This window comes from Aquarana catesbeiana, linkage group LG01 (assembly GCF_042186555.1).
Source record: "Aquarana catesbeiana isolate 2022-GZ linkage group LG01, ASM4218655v1, whole genome shotgun sequence".
Lineage (NCBI taxonomy): Eukaryota > Metazoa > Chordata > Amphibia > Anura > Ranidae > Aquarana > Aquarana catesbeiana.
This window is the reverse complement of record NC_133324.1, coordinates 545,613,357-545,632,953: the sequence shown is the minus strand read 5'-3', so window position 1 is coordinate 545,632,953 and position 19,597 is coordinate 545,613,357. Positions and strand designations below refer to the sequence as shown.

The 19,597-nt window shown below is 42.0% G+C and overlaps 1 protein-coding gene across 3 annotated transcripts in view; it reads left to right on the top strand.

The window, feature by feature from the left end:
• The window catches only part of REXO1 (RNA exonuclease 1 homolog), a 313,808-nt gene that overhangs the window by 112,952 nt on the left and 181,259 nt on the right, over positions 1 to 19,597 (top strand). For all 3 annotated transcript variants that reach the window (XR_012235589.1, XM_073595259.1, XM_073595251.1), the window contains exons 4-5: positions 6,657 to 6,894; positions 18,774 to 18,904. Coding sequence is in view for 2 of the 3 variants with exons in the window: in XM_073595259.1 (XP_073451360.1) it covers positions 6,657 to 6,894; positions 18,774 to 18,904 (369 nt within the window). In the remaining variant the exon portion in view is untranslated. The remainder of the gene's footprint in view (positions 1 to 6,656; positions 6,895 to 18,773; positions 18,905 to 19,597) is intronic.

The window sequence follows — 19,597 nt, the reverse complement described above, 5'->3', positions numbered from 1 at the left end:
GATCTGTAAATGTCCTCTGGTGGAGAGGCCTCCCTTTCAGACTCCATTTGAGGCTGCTTGATACTGTCACGTACCTGATAGGAGTCTGAAATGACGAGGTCAACCTCTCTTGTATCTCCAATCCAAGCCCCACTGGAGATGGAACAGATGGTGGCAAGGATCAGGAGGAACACGAGTGCCTGTGAATGCTGCATGCAGAACTTGCCAGAAGTGTTGCAGACTGGGAAGTGCAGGCAGCGTTTCTGGTGAAGAGCTGGAACCAGCAAAGCTGAGAGTATGGACGGCCAGCACAGGTACTCGAAAACAGCGTGGAGCCAAACAGGAGACAGGAGCGAGGTCATCAGGTAAGCCGGGTTCAGTAACAGGCGGGCAGCGAGGTACCAAGGTATAAACAGGAGCAAGGTCAAACAGGAAGCCAGGATCATGAACCAGTAATCAGAGTCCAGAAACAGGGTCAGGAAGGCCAGGGTTTCAGCAACAGGAAGTCAAGTCAAACAAACAGGGTTTCAGAATCTCAGGACACAGCTGAAGATCAAGCAGCACCTGTCAGAAATCAGAGCAACCCTTAAATAGGCTGTCAGGTGCCAATTGTGGTCAGATGTGTGTTCTTGCGCAAGGAAATCTGCCGATGCCTGTGAATGCGCACGTGTGCGTGCCAGGCGCATCCTGACAGTTCTCTTACATTCTCCCTACGGGTGATCAGGCATTTTTCTGGATTACAGGGGGGAGTGAACTCTGGGGGTATCCCTCCTCCCCTCTCCTCTCACTTGACGCTTCGGGTCCTGCGACTTCCCTGGAACTCTTTTTAGAGGTATGGAGTTGACGTAGGGGTTGTGTCATTGGGAGTATATGGAGGGGGAGGGTGTAAGCCTGGGGTGGGGTCAGGTGGGGGTTGCTGTTGAATTTTCTGGGGGGGGGTTTGGTGGAGTCATGGTTATACTAGCTAAAGAGCTATCAAGTTGTATAAACATAATTGTTTTATGTATCATTTCTATTTATTTATCCCTAATTTTGTTTTCTTTCTTATACATCCAAGGTTTTTCTTATCATGTGTACTGTTGTGGAATAAACAAAAATCCTCATCCATTTTCCTGATGAAGCCTTCCTGGCGAAACATGTTGAAATTTGTGGACGTGGTTATGATTAGAATTCTTTGTGATTACAGTTCTTTCTCTTCATTTGTCAATACTAGGTTGAGGATGTTTACCTTTGACTTTGAATGTAAAACTGTTTTCACATTTTATTGTTTTTTTGTGTAAAACTGTATTAATAAATATTGGTATAAATTTTTAACTGACAGTGCTTTTCCTTATATTGGGTGTACCTTTAAAATCCCATTTCCTACATACATTTTTGAGTGTCAATAAACCCTGATCTTCTTATGAGGAGTACTCAACATCTCCAGATACTATCAGATGCGCTAATAATGGTGTTGTTGTCCCCTTTCTCAGCTTGTGGATGTCTCCATCCATTGGTGCGTCTGGTAACCCCTAGTTCCCCACAGGGTGTTCCCTTCATAGGCCCATTTGGCTCCTTGGTGTTTCAGTCTAAACTGGATACCCCAGCAGAAGTCTGAGGACAAAACGCGTAGGGTTTATTTGCTACCCTAGCCATCTTTTTACTGCGCTTTTTTAGTTCAATTGAACCAAATTTTTACTCTCAGGATTGCTTTTATTGGATGTTGGAAGATACATTTATTTAAATAAATCCCCTACTTCTTTGTTGGATTTACACCATGTGGAGGCTCTTTTTTTTTTTTTTTTTCTTTTTTCTCGTTTATACCCTGGGAACTGTCTTTAATTAGGTGGATCATGGATGATGACTAAAGCCCCCTATACCTCAGAATAGGATGGCAAACCAAGATAGCCGGGCGTTCAGGTTTAGCTCATCTCCTTCCTCGATGAGTAAGGTTCCAGGTTGCCCTTCAGGCAAGAATATTCCATCGATTGGGATCGGAACCTACATTCACCGCTTGGTGATACAAGCGCATTTGACTCACCGCTCATGGCTTGTAAGTCCACCATTGCTGGTAAGAGTACCTCATCTTTTCTTACCTTCTGAAGCCATCGATGTGAAAGTATTAATCTGAATGTCAGCTCACTCCTAGCGCTTCCTGAGAAGCATAAGCGCTTCGGAACACCAACATCACAATAGTTTCATCTTTATGAACCCGCACCTTGTACATTAATATGGACTCTAAATGCTAAATATCATTTCCGCATGATATTACTTTATTTATGTTTGTCACATTTATTATCTTGATACATTAGGCAAGTGTTGTTTATACTATACTAGCATCCATCCTTGTGCGTTCATTTGGCATTTTTTTAAAATCAAAATTAATTTATTTGGTTTTCCATATAGCCATATACATGTTATACATATCAATGATATACATATAAGATTCAACATGTAGCATATGAGTTGCTTTGGCTCTGCCATTGGACATTTATACATCTCATATTTTGGATGGCCATGTGGAACAGAAGAGAGAACAACAGAAAGGTAGAAAAAAAAGGGGGGAATAGAATACATAAACCTTGAAAACATAACACATGGTGTAAAGCATAGGGTTGGACCTATTCGCAGAGCCCTGCTGGTATTTCTCAACCATTTGTTTAGGATGCCCATTCCTTCATCCTTAGTAGTCTCTACATAGAAGTAACACAATTGTCATGTAGTCTGGACCCATCTATTATAGCTGTTCCCTTATCCTTGTAACAGTTTATATTTGACCAGATGGTGGGGTGCCAGACCCGGAACATCTAACCATTCCTGCCACATCGTGTGAAATTTACGGGGAGAATTCCTGTGTTGGTACGTTAAATTTTCTCGCATTAACATTTTGTTCACTTGGTCAATCCATTGTTGCCTGTTGGGGACCCTGGGAGTGATCCAACATTGAGCTATCAGTTTTCGAGCTACATAGAGTAATTGAAGGATCGCCGTGCGGATAGGAGTTAACGCCGCCTCATCCAAGGCACCCAACAGGCACACTATAGGAGTTCTTGGAATTTACAAGGCATACACCTGAGAAATTACTTCTAGAATCCTTGTCCAATACCGAAAAAGTTTTGGGCATTTCCAAAACATGTGCAAAAGGTCCCCATGGTCCCTCTTACATTTTGGACAGAGAGGTGTATCCCGAAGTCCCCACCTATGAAGTCTGGCAGGTGTTCTGTAAGCCCTGTGCAATAGGTAAAGTTGTGACAGTTTTTGTGAGGCCGATACACGGGAGCAGAGGCAAGGCAAAGGCTCCACGTCTCCCCATCCAATGGTCCCACATTCTCCTCTCATTTATGTCTACATGGGATCCTGGAGTGCATTAAGGATGATGTTGTATCCTCTAGAAATCATACCCTTTTTTTTTCATTTTCCATTAAAATCCCCTGTACTATGTTATGATCAATCAGTCTAAGTGGCGTAAGTCTGGATTGCATTTGTAGTGCGTGTCTCAATTGTAAATATTTAAAAAAATTAGTGCGTGGAATACCAAATTCTGCTTGGACTTCTAGAAAGGATTTAAGGACAGGACCATTATACAGTTGTGACAGAAATTGGAGCCCCGCTGCTTCCCAGTCTCTAAATCCTTTGAGCTTAAGTAGCTCCCTATAATATGTATTTCTCCTAATGGGGGTAAGTGTAAGGAAGCCATGCACGCCTAGCAGCCGTTTAATGTATGACCATAACGTTTTTAGTAAAATTATGGATGGGAGTATCCTGTCTAGATTTGCATAACCTGCCCCCAAGGCGGACAATGCGATAGCATCATCGGAAGAAATGTCTAAGAGTCTGCGTATTGGATCTAGCGTGTCCTTCAATCCCTATCCCCCCAGCTGCTGTAGCTGAGAGGCAAGGAAATAAACCCTGGCATGCGGGACCGCCAGCCACCCCTCCTCTTTACCGTTTTGTAAAGTGGATAGGCTAATTCTAGCTGATTTTTTGCGCCAAATTAAGTCCCTGAACTGGCTATCTATTTTAACCATCTCTTAGGGATCCACACCGGGGAATTATGGCAGATATACAGGAGTTGCGGTGCCCACACCATCTTTATGAGGTTTACTCTCCCCACTACCGATAGTGGCAACTTATGCCAAGCGTTACACTTCTCTCTGAATTTAGTCAGTAGAGGGACAAGATTAAGTGATACATACTGTGAGACATCTGGGGATATCTGCACACCCAGATAACAAAACAAAGATGATATCTGTATCATTGATGCACAGTCAGGCAAGAGTACAGTCAGTGGGTCTAGTGGCATTAAGAGTGACTTATTCCAGTTAATAGAAAAGCCGGACAGTGTACCAAAGGCTTTAATAAGATTCATAACTGTGACCACAGAACCCTGTGTATCACCTAGATATAGTAGGGTATCATCAGCGTACAATGACACAACGTCCATCCCCGTGTTACGTCGGAACCCTATAATCTCTCTATCACCTCTTAGTCTTGCCGCGAGTGGTTCCAGAGCTAGAGCAAACAGCAGGGGTGACAATGGGCCTGCGAATGGTTCATGAAAGTCACCGCTATGGGGAAGCCCCACCTAGGTAGGTAATGCCGGAATGTTGGGCGATTTCCAGTATAGGCTTCAGCATTGCCCTCCGTTGCAGGGTGCCCCGTGAGAGATCCGGCAGGATTTGGATGATAGCCCCATTGAACTCGATATCTCTCGCCTCCCATGCCTTCTGCAAGAAAATTTCTTTATGTGTGTATTGATGGACCGTGCAGATCACATCTCTTGGGCGATTCGGATCTGCAGATCGAGGTCCCAGAGCTCTGTGGATCCGGTTAAAAGACACATTTGTCGGGAGTGTGTCACCAGCAATGTTCCTGAATATGGCTAGTGCAGTTGCTGCTAGGTCCTCTGTCCCAGTGGCTTCAGGCAAACCCTGGAGTCGCAGGTTGTTTCTCCTGCTGTGGTCCGCCATTTCTTCCAGGCGTAATTGCTGAGTAAGCATGGATGTCACTTGTACAGCCTGTGCATCCTCTACTTGCTGCAGTCTCTGTTCTAGTGCCATCACTGTGACTTCCCCTGCTCCCATCCTCTCAGTCAGTGAGGTGATGTATTTGCGGACCACTGCTATGTCCTTACGGTGGGATGTTTCTAGCCTGGTGGCCAATGTCTGCTCTCGTAGGCAGAGCCTGCAGCAGTGCCCTCAGCTCCGCATCTGCCCGCAGAGTTAGCGGTGTGAGATGCGGGTGGAATGAATCCTGGGAGTCAGGCCAGAACACAGCTGGTGTACCAAGGTCTCCCTCCATGGCATGGGAGGCCATGTGGAACGTCTGGGAGTTGAGCTGTAAAGGACTCACATGCCCGCTGTTCCTCGTGGTGTCCTCCATTTTAGGAGCCGGAAATGATTCCTGTGAGCTGGGAAAGTAACGCTGGATTTCTCCACGTGCCTGTGGTCTGGAAAGCGGTTTCCTTCTCGGTTTCCCTCTCCGCTTCCCAGCCGAGTACATGCCGTGTTTCCTGGTGAGTATGGCTGAAATTAGGGCTGGAAAGGCCAGGACAGACCCGGAGCTCCACAAGAACAACACCCTACTCCATGTCCAGACCACGCCCCCTTTACTTGAATATCTGCTGCCTTTCCCTTTCCACATTCTTTAGTGCACATTTCATGTTATAAATTTTTCCTCCTGTTTCAAATCTTTCCTCTTGTTTCAGCATTGGGAAGGGAGTCTGGGCATACACTGTGTGAGAGCTGATTGGAGGAAAGGCACCCCCACCATCCCCACATAGGCAGAGGAATGAAGAAACATGCAGAGCTGCAGTCTGATTAGACAAGCTCTCTTCTTATCTATCTCTAAGTTCCCTCCCTGACACAGATTTGCAGCTGCTTTTATCTCCTGTGTCTGAGAGATTATCAGAAGTTATGCTGATAATGGAGGAACAGAAAGACACAGAACTCAGAGCTTTGGAGAGAGATAAGTAAACACTACAGATATGTTCCCAGGTCAGATTTCATGAATGGGGTTTACAACCACTTTAACCACTTCCTGCCCGGCCTATAGCAGAATGATGGCCGGGCGGTGGTTCAGTTATCCTGACTGGGCGTCATATGACGTCCAGCAGGATAACATGCCGGCGCGCATCGCGGCGATCGGTGGTGCGATGTGTCATTCTGACACACCGATCTCGGTGAAGAGCCTCCGGCGGAGGCTCTTTACCACGTGATCAGCCGTGTCCAATCATGGCTGATCACGATGTAAATAGGAAGAGATGGTGATCGGGCGATCCGCCAGCGAGGGATCTGGACTTTGGGCCATCCGTCTGCTTTTAGCGGATCGGACGGGGTTGGATGTCAGTGGACATGTCTCCGCTAACATGGAGCGCCCGTTCAGGTCCGCCGTCAAAACTGACAGGTGGACCTGAACGGTCTGATCGTGTGAAGGGGGCCTTATTATATTATAGAGTTAAATCACTTTTTTGGCAACAAATTGGCAGTGACTATAGCAATTTATATGGCTGGCTACAATTCACTGTTACTAGCTGGCATTAATGATTTGAATAGGTGAGAAATTGCTGCTACATAATCAACCAACTGACATGGTCCTTACAGTGCAGGAATACATTTTCAACCACCATCCTTCTAAAATTCTGCTCAGAGAATCTATCCAACTTTGCTATTTATTTATTTATTTATTTTTTCCACCAGGCTGATTTATCCAGTAAAAATGTTGTCCATCTATATCGCCGTCCCACACCACAAGAGATTTGTTATCAGAGAATTCAGAAGGCACAGGAGCAGGCGGCACAACTTATGTCTCAGCAGAAATCCAGTCGACTGAAAAGCAGTGTTCAGAAGTCCCCCCTGTCTCTGCCAGGAGATGCAAAACGAATTGCTCGTGTGCCAGCCTCTCAGTCTTCCACCACTTGTCAATTGCTTTTGCCAGGTAAGCTGAAATTAAATATTTGTATGTTTTGACATGCCAGTGATCCCTAATTTAAACATAAACAAATGTGTAACCCAGTATTGTCAAAAAACTAGATCATGTTAGTACTCAAACCAGGAGCAAAACAACAATTTTTAAAGCCCAGCTCCAGGAAGCTTAAAAATTATCCCTTGCAAGTAGGGCTGCACCCGCACTGCAAAGGGCTAATTGCTTGTTTAAGTCTAGGGGGACAAAAAAAAAAGTCTACTTATCTGATCCTCTGTGCTGCTATACTGGACCCTGCAGCATTTTCTCCGCCATGCTCCACCTGTCGAAGATCATAACGTCATCAAGACCAATGCAGGGCCCATAGCCCTGCATTCAGCCTGATGATGCTGAGGGACAGTCCACTGCTGGAGCATGGGGGAGCACCATCAGATGGGGCGAGTGGAGGGTCGGGTACATTTTTAAAGTGTTTCCTCTTCTATAAACAAGGAGTTAACCTTTGCAGCGTGAGCATAGCCCCATTGTAATCATTTTCAAATTTCCTGTATTTAGGCTTTAAGGTTTTAAGAGTTTCTATGCAGAGTATTTTCCTCCCTACCAAATCTGAGCAGCCCATGTGACAATAGCGTCACGCATGTGGGCGTATACACAGTGGTAAATGACAGCTCTCTCTCTCACTCCTCTATGCCCACTAACCAGCTAAACAGTGGGGGTGGGATATTGCACGTAGATTGATGGAGGCTTTACCTCCTTATTATTTTAAGACACACAGGCTGGAAGAGTGTGACACAGCCTGTGACTGGCAGAAATCCGTCCACACCATGTTATTGACAAAAAATAAGGATTTGATTTCATTTTTGGGCTTGTAGCACACATTGCATCAGGAACTTTTTTTTTTTTCGGTGGCATTTTCTGAGAATTCCACTTAGGGTACACAGTTCTAAGAAGTAGGAAGGGCTTGTTAGACACACTGTACAGAGGTACTGTTGAGTCCTGCTTGTAGATTCATTTAATCAGGGACTCCCAAACTTATTTGCTCCAGATAGCCTCTAAATCAGTAGACCATTGGTCACTTCTCCTACCAGCTGCATCCGACTTCGCCCCACAGTGATCAGACTAGGAACCTAGAGCCTTTATAAGGGCCTAAACAGTTTGCCCTTTTATCTGCACTTACCCTTTTTTTTTTTTTTTAACCTTTTCGCTGCCAGGCCCTGCGCTCCACTTTTAAACTTGGCTGGACAGACCATTTTTTTCAATTTTTTTGTTGCTTTTTTATTTTTCCCTTGCAGCTTTGAGTTTGTAAAAGACCCCCCCCCCCCTCCCAACCATATATTTTCTGAAAGCTCATGACCAGTAGAATAAAAATAATGTGCTACTGATTTTTAGGGCACAACGAGATTTGCGAAAATGTTTATCAAATCAATATTTTCATTATAAAAAATACACTATAATCATTATAAGCAGGTAAAAACAGCACATTCTACAAAATTTTACAAAAAAATATATAAGCTTAACCTGTATTGAGTTAATAAATAACAAATATTTGTAAATCTTAAGTTACGCCTTTTTGCAAAATGATGAAAATTGAGCGTACGCAAAAATGTAATTAACCAAATTTCTTTAAAAATCTGAAGGTCTTCATTTTTCCCTTAGTTTTCAGAGTTTGTAAAAGACGCCCCAAACTATACATTTTCTGAACACATAGGATCAGTAGAATAAAACTAAGGTGCTACTGATTTTGCAGGCCCTGCGATATGTGCGCAAATGTTTACCCAAACAATATTTTTGTTAAAGATGCACTAAAATCATTATTAGCAAATACAAACACGTCAAATTTTACAAAATTCCTGCCAAGTTCCTTCTAAATGTAAAAGCTTAACCTGCATTGTTTTAACAAATATTTGTAAATTTTAAATAGCGCCTTTTTTGAGAAATGGTGAAAATAGGACGTACACAAAAAATCTGGAGGTTTTCATTTTTCATATATTTTTTCAAAGCACATGGCCAGTAGAATAAAAAAAAACATAATAGAAAGTGCTTCTTATTTTTAAGGCACAGCGATATTTGCGCATGTTTATCCAACAATATTATCGCTAAAAATACACTAAAATCATTAGTGGATTTATACATGGCAAAATTTACAAAATTCCTGCTAAATTCCTACTAAATATAAAGGTAAGAACTGTATTGAGTTAATAAATAACAAATATTTGTACATTTTAAATTGCACGTTTTTGTGAAATGGTGAAAACTGAAGGTGTGCAAAACTGTAAATAAAAACAATTTACTCAAAAAATCCGGAGGTTACCATTTTTCACTTACAGCTTTCAGAATTTGAAAAGACCCCCCCCCCCCCAACCATACATTATCTGAAATCACGTGACCTGTAGAAATAAAAGTGCTACTAATTTTTTGGGCCCCGCAGTAATTGCGCAAATGTTCATCAAAGATCTGTTTTCACTAAAAATGCACTAAAATCATAATTATTGCACATAAACACAACATAACTTAAAGAGGAAGTAAACCCCGTAACTTATCTATTTATTTTTTTTAAATATATAAATGGTGTTAAACATTGCTAAGCCATACATATTTAAATTTGTTCTAAACGAGCTTTGTAAATACCTTTTTTATCAGTTTTATTATTTAGGCTCTTCTGGGTATCGCCCGCGCAATTCATGCTCCTATATGCTGAAGCTTTTGTGGACATCATTTTAGCCCCTAGTTCGTTTCCCTGTGGAAATCTCGCACATGCGCCGTAGCGTCAGAACCAAGCCTCTATCTCGATTGCCGTTACTACGGCAACAGAGCGAACACAATGAGGACGGCAAATCACTAGCAAGGCGGAGAGGATCATACTGCAGCTACTGCTGCATCGCGAGGCTTCGCTCTGTGCCGTTCTCATTGTCTGCTAATGACCCAGCAATCAGCTGCCTGTGCTATATAGATGAACTAAAGTAGTAGATATTGGGTTTTTTGAAAATTGTCGCTTTTTTTTTGTTTATAGCACAAAAAAAAAATGCAGAGGTGATCAAATACCACCGAAAGAAAGCTCTATTTGTGTGGGGAAACATTTACAACATCGCATGACCACACAATTGTCAGTTAAAGCGTCGCAATGCTGTATTGCAAAAAATGGCCTGGTCATTAAGGGGGCAAATCCTTCTGATCCTTTAGTGGTTTTTAGGCCAACTGCTCCCTTGCCCTTCCCATCCCATGAAAATTGCCCAGTATAGACCTCTAATTTGCCAGCATCCTTTTCTCTTCGGTGGCTTTTCACTCCTCTGAGGCTGTAGTTTACTGCACATGTGTGCCTCTCCATTGAGCCCAAAAATTAAGATGTTTGTTTGCAAGCCTGCAGCTTTAGGACTTTTGGGTATATGAAGAAAAGGCTATATGTGCAGCGTGCTGTAGCCTGCTAAAGCCAGTGAGGGAATTCTAAACCAGTTGCTATCTGTAGAATGGAAGCACAAGGCAGACAGTTGGCCCAAGGTTTCTTGAAAATATTCTCATTCTTTTGTCTTCTTTTAAAGGACTTTAAAGCGGAGTTCCACCCTAAAGTGGAACTTCCGCTCATCAGATTCCTCCCCTCCTCCGGTGCCACAATTGGCACCTTTCAGGGGGGAGGGGGGTGCAGATGCCTGTCTAATACAGGTATCTGCACCCACTTCCGGGCATAGATAGCCGCAGATGCCTGAACAGCAGCCCCCCCGGTTGTGTTCTGGGAAACACACCGTTCTCAGAACACAACAGGGACCAGTAAAGACGCGCATGTGCAGTAGGGAACCGGGCAGTGAAGCCGCAACGCTTCACTTCCTGATTCCCTGACCGAGGCTGGCGGCGGGGGCAGCCAAGAGACGAGCGATCGATCGGCTTCGGCTGCTGACATCGCTGGACCCTGGGACAGGTAAGTGTCCATTTAGTAAAAGTCAGCAGCTGCAATATTTGTAGCTGCTGGCTTTTAATACTTTTTTTTTTAAGGTAGAGCTCCGCTTTAAGCCATATTAAACCCATAAGCAAGCATTTATTATATTGTAGCTTACCAATTCTTGCATGTAGTGGCTGCATTTTTTTTTTTTTTTTTTTTTAGGCTTTCTGTCCTTTTATTTTCCCCTGGTGATCTGTCAGGAAGTCTGTTGTGCAACAGAACAGGCTGTCCTGCAGATGTAGTAGAAGGTTGAGATAAACCATTTATCACTGACAGGGTTGCTTACAATGATCGCTTTTATTTATGTAAAAGCTTTTATCCCAAAAGCAACAAAACTGTCTGCTTTAACTGCCTAAAAATGTATTAGCTGGAGTTTGACTTCAGTTTGTTTAGTGTATCTAAATCTCCTAGTGCATGGCACACTACCCTCCCCCCTAGACTGACAATGCTTCTGTCCAGAGGTGTCTCTTTTTCTATTTATTTAAACTGAGCATAGAATGAAGAACACTTAAAATGATTTGCAAATCTCTACTCTGTCCACCCTCTTTCCCCAGTTATAACCCCTTTTAAAGGATAAGTTCACCTTTTGAACAAAAATAAATGCATGTTTTTGTGCTAGTAAAAAAAAGTGCATTCATTTTTTTTCTAAGAAGCCTGCAGAAAATTGCATAAGCCATTAGCAGATTGCAGGTGCAATGTCAGGCTCCTGCAGACTCTCAGGATAGCTGTCTACCTCTGATATGGGCAGGCAGTTACTTGAGAGCTGGAAGATCAATGAACTACGAGGGTGCTCACCAACACCCTTGCAGTTCTTTGAGAAACTACAAGCTGTCCGCCGCAATGGCTGATGGTGCTCGTAGTCTAGTAATTTACCAGAAACTCTGAAAGAATGACGTGGCTGTGTGGGCGCGCTGGTTTCAAACTGTGACAGTGGGTGCGGGGAGAGGATCCCTCGCCCGCTGTCACAGGAAGGTGGGGGATCGGAGGAAAAGGGTTGCATGTGGAGCATGTTACATGTTGTACCCTAATTACAGGTGTAAATCTGCACAGAAAGGTGAACATAGCATCCAGCATAGGCGTCAGTTAAAGGCTAATTCTGTGATTGTGCTACACATCATGGTTCCTGGTCATAGTTATAGTCTGGTTGAAAAAAGACACAAGTCTATCCAGTTCAACCAATAGAAGGGAAAAGAAAAATCTGCAATCCTATCTATACAATCCTATATCTACGGTTGATCCAGAGGAATGCATGAACCAATTTGCTCCAGCAAGGGAAAAAAATTCCTCCCTGATCGCCCTAGAGGCAATCGGATGTTCCCTGGATCAACTTTACCAATAAATATTAGTATCCAGTTATATTTTGTGTATCTAGGAAAGAATCCAGGTCTTTCTTAAAACTATCTACTGAGCTGGCCAGAACCTGTTCTTGGGGGAGTCTATTCCTCATTTTTACAGGTCTTACTGTGAAGAAGCCTTTCTGTATTTGGAGATTAAATCTCGTTTCCTCCAGACGTAAAGAGTGCCCCTGTGTCCTCTGTGATGACCTTAAAGTGAATAACTCAACACCAAGTTCACTATGTGGACTGCTTATGCATTTATACATGCTGATCATACCCCCCTTATGCTCCATACACACGATCTGAAAATCGGCGGACAGATCGTCTGTTTTTATTTTTTTGCATGCTATTCGTATATCGGACCTGAAGAGTTTACTAAAGTAACGAAAATTCTCGTACGACAGAATAAAAAATTAATGTCATGTGTTGTAGTGTATTTCTATTGTATTTTCGGAGGACAGCTGTACTGATTAAACGAAAATCTTACAATGTGGTATCGTATGAGAAAAATTTTTGTTTTTTGTCCGATCGGATAATATCGGATGAACTGTCATGATTGGCTCTCGAAAGCTGTGTACTAACGATCTGATTATTGTACGATCGCTTCGAAAGCTGTATTTTTCATCCGATTTTCGGATCGTGTGTATGGGCCATTAATCTCCTCTTCTCAAGAGAAAATAAATGCAGTTCCTCTAATCTATCCTAATATCATAACTGAGCTCCTCCATGCCTCTTATCAGTTTGGTTGCCCTTCTCTGCACTTTCTCCAGTTCTCCAATATCCTTTTTATGCACTGATGCCCAAAACTGAACAGATAAGATCACTGACAGCCACTCCTAGAGATCGCATATCTTTGTTTAGAAACAGGGCAGTCGCCAATCTCAACTGCAGTTGTGCCTTGTATTTTGACAGAAGCAGCTGGCAGGCAGAAATTGTTAACCACTTCATCTCTGGAAGGTTTTACCCCACTTTATGATCAGGCCATTTTTTGCTATTTAGCACTGCATTACTTTAACTTGGTTGCGCGGTTATGCAACGCTATAACGAAACTATTTCTTTTTTTTTTTTTTTTTTTTTTTTTACTCCATTCGATCTTTCTTTTGGTGGTATTATCACCATTGGGTTTTTTTTTTCTTTTTATAGAAAAAAAAAATTAAAAACAATATTTTTTACTTTCTGCTACAAAACACATCCAGTAAAAAAAATGAAATAAATCATCTTCATAAATGTTGTCCAAAATGTATTGTGCTACATGTCTTTGATAAAAAAAAAAAAATCCTAAGTGTATATTGATTGTTTTGCGTGAAAGTTATAGCGTCTACTACAACTATGGTGTATGTACATATACTGGAATTTTTTATTTTTCATACTACTAATGGCGGTGATCAGGGACTTCTAATGGGACTGCAATAGTGCGGCGGGCAATCTGAAACTGATGCTGGTGGGGGACTAACTGCAACTGACATCACCAGTGACACTAATATAGTGATCAGTGCTAATACTAGTATACACTGTCACTGTACTGACACTGGCAGCGAAGGGGTTAACATCTAGGGCAATCAAAGGGTTAAATGTGTGCCAACTATGTGTAATGTTTGCTAATTTTTATTACAGATCTTGGTTTCTTATCCCTGCTTTGCAGAGATAAAAAACAGAGACATTGCTCCATCTGCATGTGTGCGCCCTAAACCTGGAAGCAGGCAGTGACATATATGGGTACGTTGCTTTACCTGTGCGGGGATGCCCATCCGCTGTGCATTGAAATAGTACATGAAATATGAATAAAGCTTATCCCGCTATAGTATGTACTTGCCTCAATTGAGAGCACTATTGCCCTGTACACACGATAAGATTTTCCGATGGAAAATGTGTGATAGGACCTTGTTGTCGGAAATTCCAACCGTGTGTAGGCTCCATCACACATTTTCCATAGGAATTTCCAGCAAACAAAATTTGAGAGCTTGCTATAAAATTTTCCGACAACAAAATCCGTTGTTGGAAATTCCGATCGTGTGTACACAAATCCGACGCACAAAGTGCCATGCATGCTCAGAATAAATTAAGAAACGAAAGCTATTGGCTACTGCCCTGTTTCGTCCCGACGTACGTGTTTTACGTCCCCGCATTCAGAACGATCGGATTTTCCGACAACTTTGTGTGACCGTGTATATGCAAGACAAGTTTAAGCCAACATCCGTCGTAAAAAATCAATGGATTTTGTTGTCGGAATGTCCGATCAATGTCCGACCGTGTGTACAGGGCATAAGTGGTTGATTTACTAAAACTGGAGAGTGCAAAATCTTGTGCAGCTGTGGTTTGTAGCCAATCACCTTCTAACTCCAGCTTGATCAATTAAAGATAAACTCCAACTTTCTTTTCACTAGAACTGAATGGAATAATCAATCCCAGCACAGATCATACCTCTTTACCATGTTGCTTTTGTTGCCTGCAGTTCCCTTGATATCCTGGGTATAGTTGTTGCTTTGTTCCATATGACACTCTGTATTGCCTGCTGTTGGCTCTGTCCCTTCAACAGCCACTTCCTGCAGTAACCAGTCTAAAACACACCCCTCTGTAGTCTTTGAGCATCTGAAAAAGATGTAACTTCCTTCATATCTCTGATGGTGGGTGAGATTAAATACATCCTAATTGGCATTCAATCCCGTCCAGTCACACCTACAGGAAGAGTCCAAACCTCTCAAGTCCCGCCTCACAGATCATAGCATTATTCAAAAATGAAAAGCCCTTCATATACACACATACAGAGACCTGCTGTTAATGATTGTGGGAGGGATTGAATAGATTGCCTTGGTTCACACTAGCACCACATGAAAGTCCAGTGCGACTATCATTCCTGGCAACGTTAATGGATCTGTTGTGTGTGTCGTTTTTTTTTTTTTTTTTTTCCCTCACCCCTCCCCCTCCTGGTCATTATTGCTGCCTAAAAACTTTCTTCCAGGCACACTCCATTCACGCCTCAGAGTAGCAGAAATGCATGTTCCCGCTTGCGGTTTCTTGCGCGTTTTTCAAGTGTAAACGTGCACTTAAACGTGCACTTAAATTCCCCACATGCGACAAATGCCCCAAAGTAGCACTAGAACATGCACAGAAAATGCTTGTGTTTTTTAATTTTTTTATTTGTTTATTATTTTTTGCGGATTGCCCTAGGTTCGGAAACGCACAGATGTGAACGAATGGTAAGCCAAGCAAGATGCGCTGACACTCCTTTTCGAAATGCAAAGCGCATGTTTTCTGTGCAGGTTGCCAATCGTTTGGAAATGCGCAGATGCGAATGCAGTCTAAATGGTAATGCAAGCGTGGCGCACATTGCTACTCCTTTTCAAAATACATGGCACAGCATGTGTTTTTCTTGCTTGCTGAGGATTTGAAAACGATGAGAACAAATTGTAATGCAAGTGCACTGTGCATTGCCATGCATTTTCCAAACTCACAGAAAAGCATACATTTTCTTGTGGGTTACTGTGCATTCGCAATTTTGAAACGCATTACATGATGTGCATCCTATTGTGGATTGCCATGCGTTTGGTAATGCGCAAATGGGAACGCAGCCTAAATGGTAATGAAAGTGTAACGTGCATTGCTGCGTGTTTTAGAAACACATAGCAAAGCGTGTGTTTTCTGTGCTGGTTGCCATGCATTCAGAAACATGCAGATGCAAATCTAGCCTAAATTGTACTGAGAGCGACGCATGTTTGGTGGGCATAGCCATGCGTTTTGTTTGCGGGTTCGTGAGCCCTCTTAGCAATCGGCAGTGGGGGAAGAGAAGGGTCGGGGCTGCTGTGTGCAAAACCATTACACAGAGCAGGTAAGAAGAACATGTTTGTTATTTCTAAATCATAAAAAAAAAATTCTTTTAGAATCACTTTCACCTTCACTTCCTGCTTCTTCCCTATTCACTGCAGAGAGGAATGGAGTGTGGGCGGGGATAACACATTTCCATTGCTCTCCTTTCACCACCCACATGAAGGCCCAGAAACACCCACAGTAACCCTTAGACCCACTCACATCAACTAGCATAGCCCAAACTGAAACTACAGAGGCTCAAAGGATCATGAGGCATGTAGTATCAAGACTGGAAAAGGAAGTCCGAGAACTTTGAAATTCGACCAGGTGGAGAAGTGACATCACAGACATCTGCTTTATACTCCTAATGTAGGTAAGTTGCTCACAAACTGACACTGGGGTTGTAATTCATTAACATGCACAATGCATCTGTTTTGGTGAGGAAAAGCTGGAGTTCTTTAAGCTTTGACAAAAAAAAAAAAAAATGGAATCTGATTGGTTTCTATTCAGAACTGCACCAGATTTTGCACTCTCCAGTTTTACAAAATCAACCCCTACGTGTCATTTCTGTCTGCTGTTTTCTTCCTCTGCTGTCGGCATGAGTCACTTCTGAAAAGTTTTCCTAACACCAAGAGAAAAATGGTGACAGAGGAGGGAGCTCCAGCAGATTGACAGCCTCAGCTCTGTTCCTGTGTGAAGGGGGTGTATCCCTTCCCTTTGAACGTCTCTGAGATCTGCAAAGTGTAATTTCAGATCACTGCCCCCTTTTTTTCCCTGACAGCTCAGACAAGCTTTACAAATTGTGGACTTTGAATGTCTGTAGAGGAGAGAAGACTGCGGATAGACATCTACAACTTATGTGGGAGGATTTGTTCCATCTCTGTGTATCACCAGAGGTCAGTCAATTCACTTGGTGTGTAAGGGTTTACAACCACTTTATCCTGATGCAGACCGCCCCACGCACATTTACTGCGACAGGGCGGCTGCACTTCCAGGCCTGGGGCGCGCACGCATCGTCGTCGACCTGCTCAGCTATGATTGGATACAACGGAAGCCAATCGTTCGCTGAAACAACTACGATCTGTCTATATAAACAAGGCAGATCGCCGTTCTGTGACAAGGGAAGGCAGTGATCTTGTGTTTCTAAGCAGAAACACTAATCTCTGCCTTTCCGCAGTACAAGCACCCTCCACACAGAAAGCACTCCCTAGGAACACATTTGAGTGCCCCTGATCTTAACCCCTTCCCTGCCAATGTCATTAGTACAGAGACTGCATATTTTTTAGCACTGATCGCTGTATATTTAGCACTGAGCACTGATCACTGTATTAGTGTCACTGGTCCCCTAAAAAGTGTCAGGTGTCCTGATTTGTCTGCTGCAATATCACAGTCCCGCTATAAGTCACTGATCGCCGCCATTACTAGTAAAAAAAATATAAAAAATTCCAAAAATATATCCCAGAGTTTGTAGAAGCTATAACTTTTGTGCAAACCATTCAGTACAGTATATGCTTATTGCAATTTTTTTTTTTTTTTTTTTTTTACCAAAAATATGTAGCAGAATACATTTTGGCCTAAATTGATGAAGACATTTTGGATTTTTTTATTGGGTATGTTTTATAGCAGTATGTAAAAAATATAGATTTTTTTTTTTTTTAATTAAATTGTCTTTTTTTGTTTATAGCACAGAAAATAAAAACTGCAGAAGTGATCAAATACCACCAAAGAAAGCTCTATTTTGTGTGGGAAAAAAAGGACATAAATTTTATGTGTGTAAACATCGATGCACGACTGCGCAATTGTCAGTTAAAATAACGCAGTGCCGTATCTCAAAAAATGGCCTGGTCATGAACGGGGGTTAACCTTCCGGAGCTGACGTGGTTATGATAATAAATTTCTTTTTTTTTTTTTTGTTCTAAAAAGAAATGTAAAAGTCATTTAGTTAGGCAAATTAGTAACACAAATATAGTCTAGATAGTTTACATATACCGATATTGCTACATTTTGCCTAGTTATCAATGACCCCTGGTCCTGAAAGGGTTAATGTGAGTGGTGTCCTTGACCAAAAGTGACTTTTGGAAGGCAAAACGGGACAGGACCAGATTTGACTTTTGCAGGAAAGGTTGAGGTTTACCTTAAAATGTTTGCTGCTTATATGTCCCTGGGTATATTGAGCATTTTAATGTATAGTTTTAACAGATAACCACTGCTTGCTTTTTTCATTGCATACCAAGTTTAAATCGCTTAGGTTTGTGACACATTTGAGTTACTATTGTTATTAATTAGTTCATGTTAAATTTAATTTAGGGCTGAGTTCTTGTTTTTCAATTGTATTATAGACTTGCAGTTAAAGTGTATCTAATGTTACGTTTTGACTAGCATATAGAATCGTTAAAACATCTGCCAGTTTCTTTCCTGATGTGTCGCTTTGGGGAAGGTTTACCTTAATTTTCTGTTTGGAGACAGCAATTGGAGAAAACTCTTTAAGATGGTTATTACCCAAGCACGTTTCCTCGTTGGATGATTTCCCCTTGCACCCTTTACAGTGTACAACCATAAGTAATTAACGTCAATCGGGTTACTTTCCCCAGTGAAGCAGACCCTTATAAAAACCTGCCAGAGCTTTTACCTATTCCCTACTACCCAATACAAACTGGCTTCTGCCACTCCAGCTCCCTCACACTTGTGTTTCAATAAAGAGAACAGAGACTTTCAGAAATGTAAATCATAATTTTTTTTTTTTTCTTTTTAAAGATAATCATTTACATACCTCATGACTGTGATTACTGACTTTCCAGTGCTGATTTATTATATTTTTCATGCAGAGAGGAAGAGCACATTATCAGCAAATGGTGGTTCGACAGCTGCTCTCAAGATGCAAACTCTTACTGGCATGGCATCAAAAACCAGCTCCGTAACTGTACAAAAAAGACAAGCACATATACCATCACTAAAGGTATATTGACTTTGTTAGAGAGAAGTGTGCTGCACTTTATTTGAATTGCTCAGGCTGTTCCCATTCACTTCTACCCTCTAAATATGTTTATTTGACCTAATGAGCAGGACCATACTGTTTTCTCTGTAGCAGGTGGTCTAAATTGACAAAAAAGCCTTATGTGACTCTGCTGTGTTTCTTCACTTGAGTAGATACTTTATATTTTTGTGTGTGTATATGTATGTATATACAGTCAGGTCCATAAATATTGGGACATTGACACAATTCTAATCTTTTTGGCTCTATACACCACCACAATGGATTTGAAATGAAACGAACAAGATGTACTTTAACTGCAGCATTTCAGCTTTAATTTGAGGGTATTTACATCCAAATCAGGTAAACGGTGTAGGAATTACAAAAGTTTGTATATGTGCCTCCCACTTTTTAAGGGACCAAAAGTAATGGGACAATTGGCTGCTCAGCTGTTCCATGGCCAGGTGTGTGTTATTCCCTCATTATCCCATTTACAAGGAGTTCATTTTAAGTGTGCTATTTGCATTTGGAATCTGTTGCTGTCAACTCTCAATATGAGATCCAAAGAGCTGTCACTATCAGTGAAGCAAGCCATCATTAGGCTGAAAAAACAAAACAAACCTATCAGAGAAATAGCAAAAACATTAGGTGTGGCCAAATCAACTGTTTGGAACATCC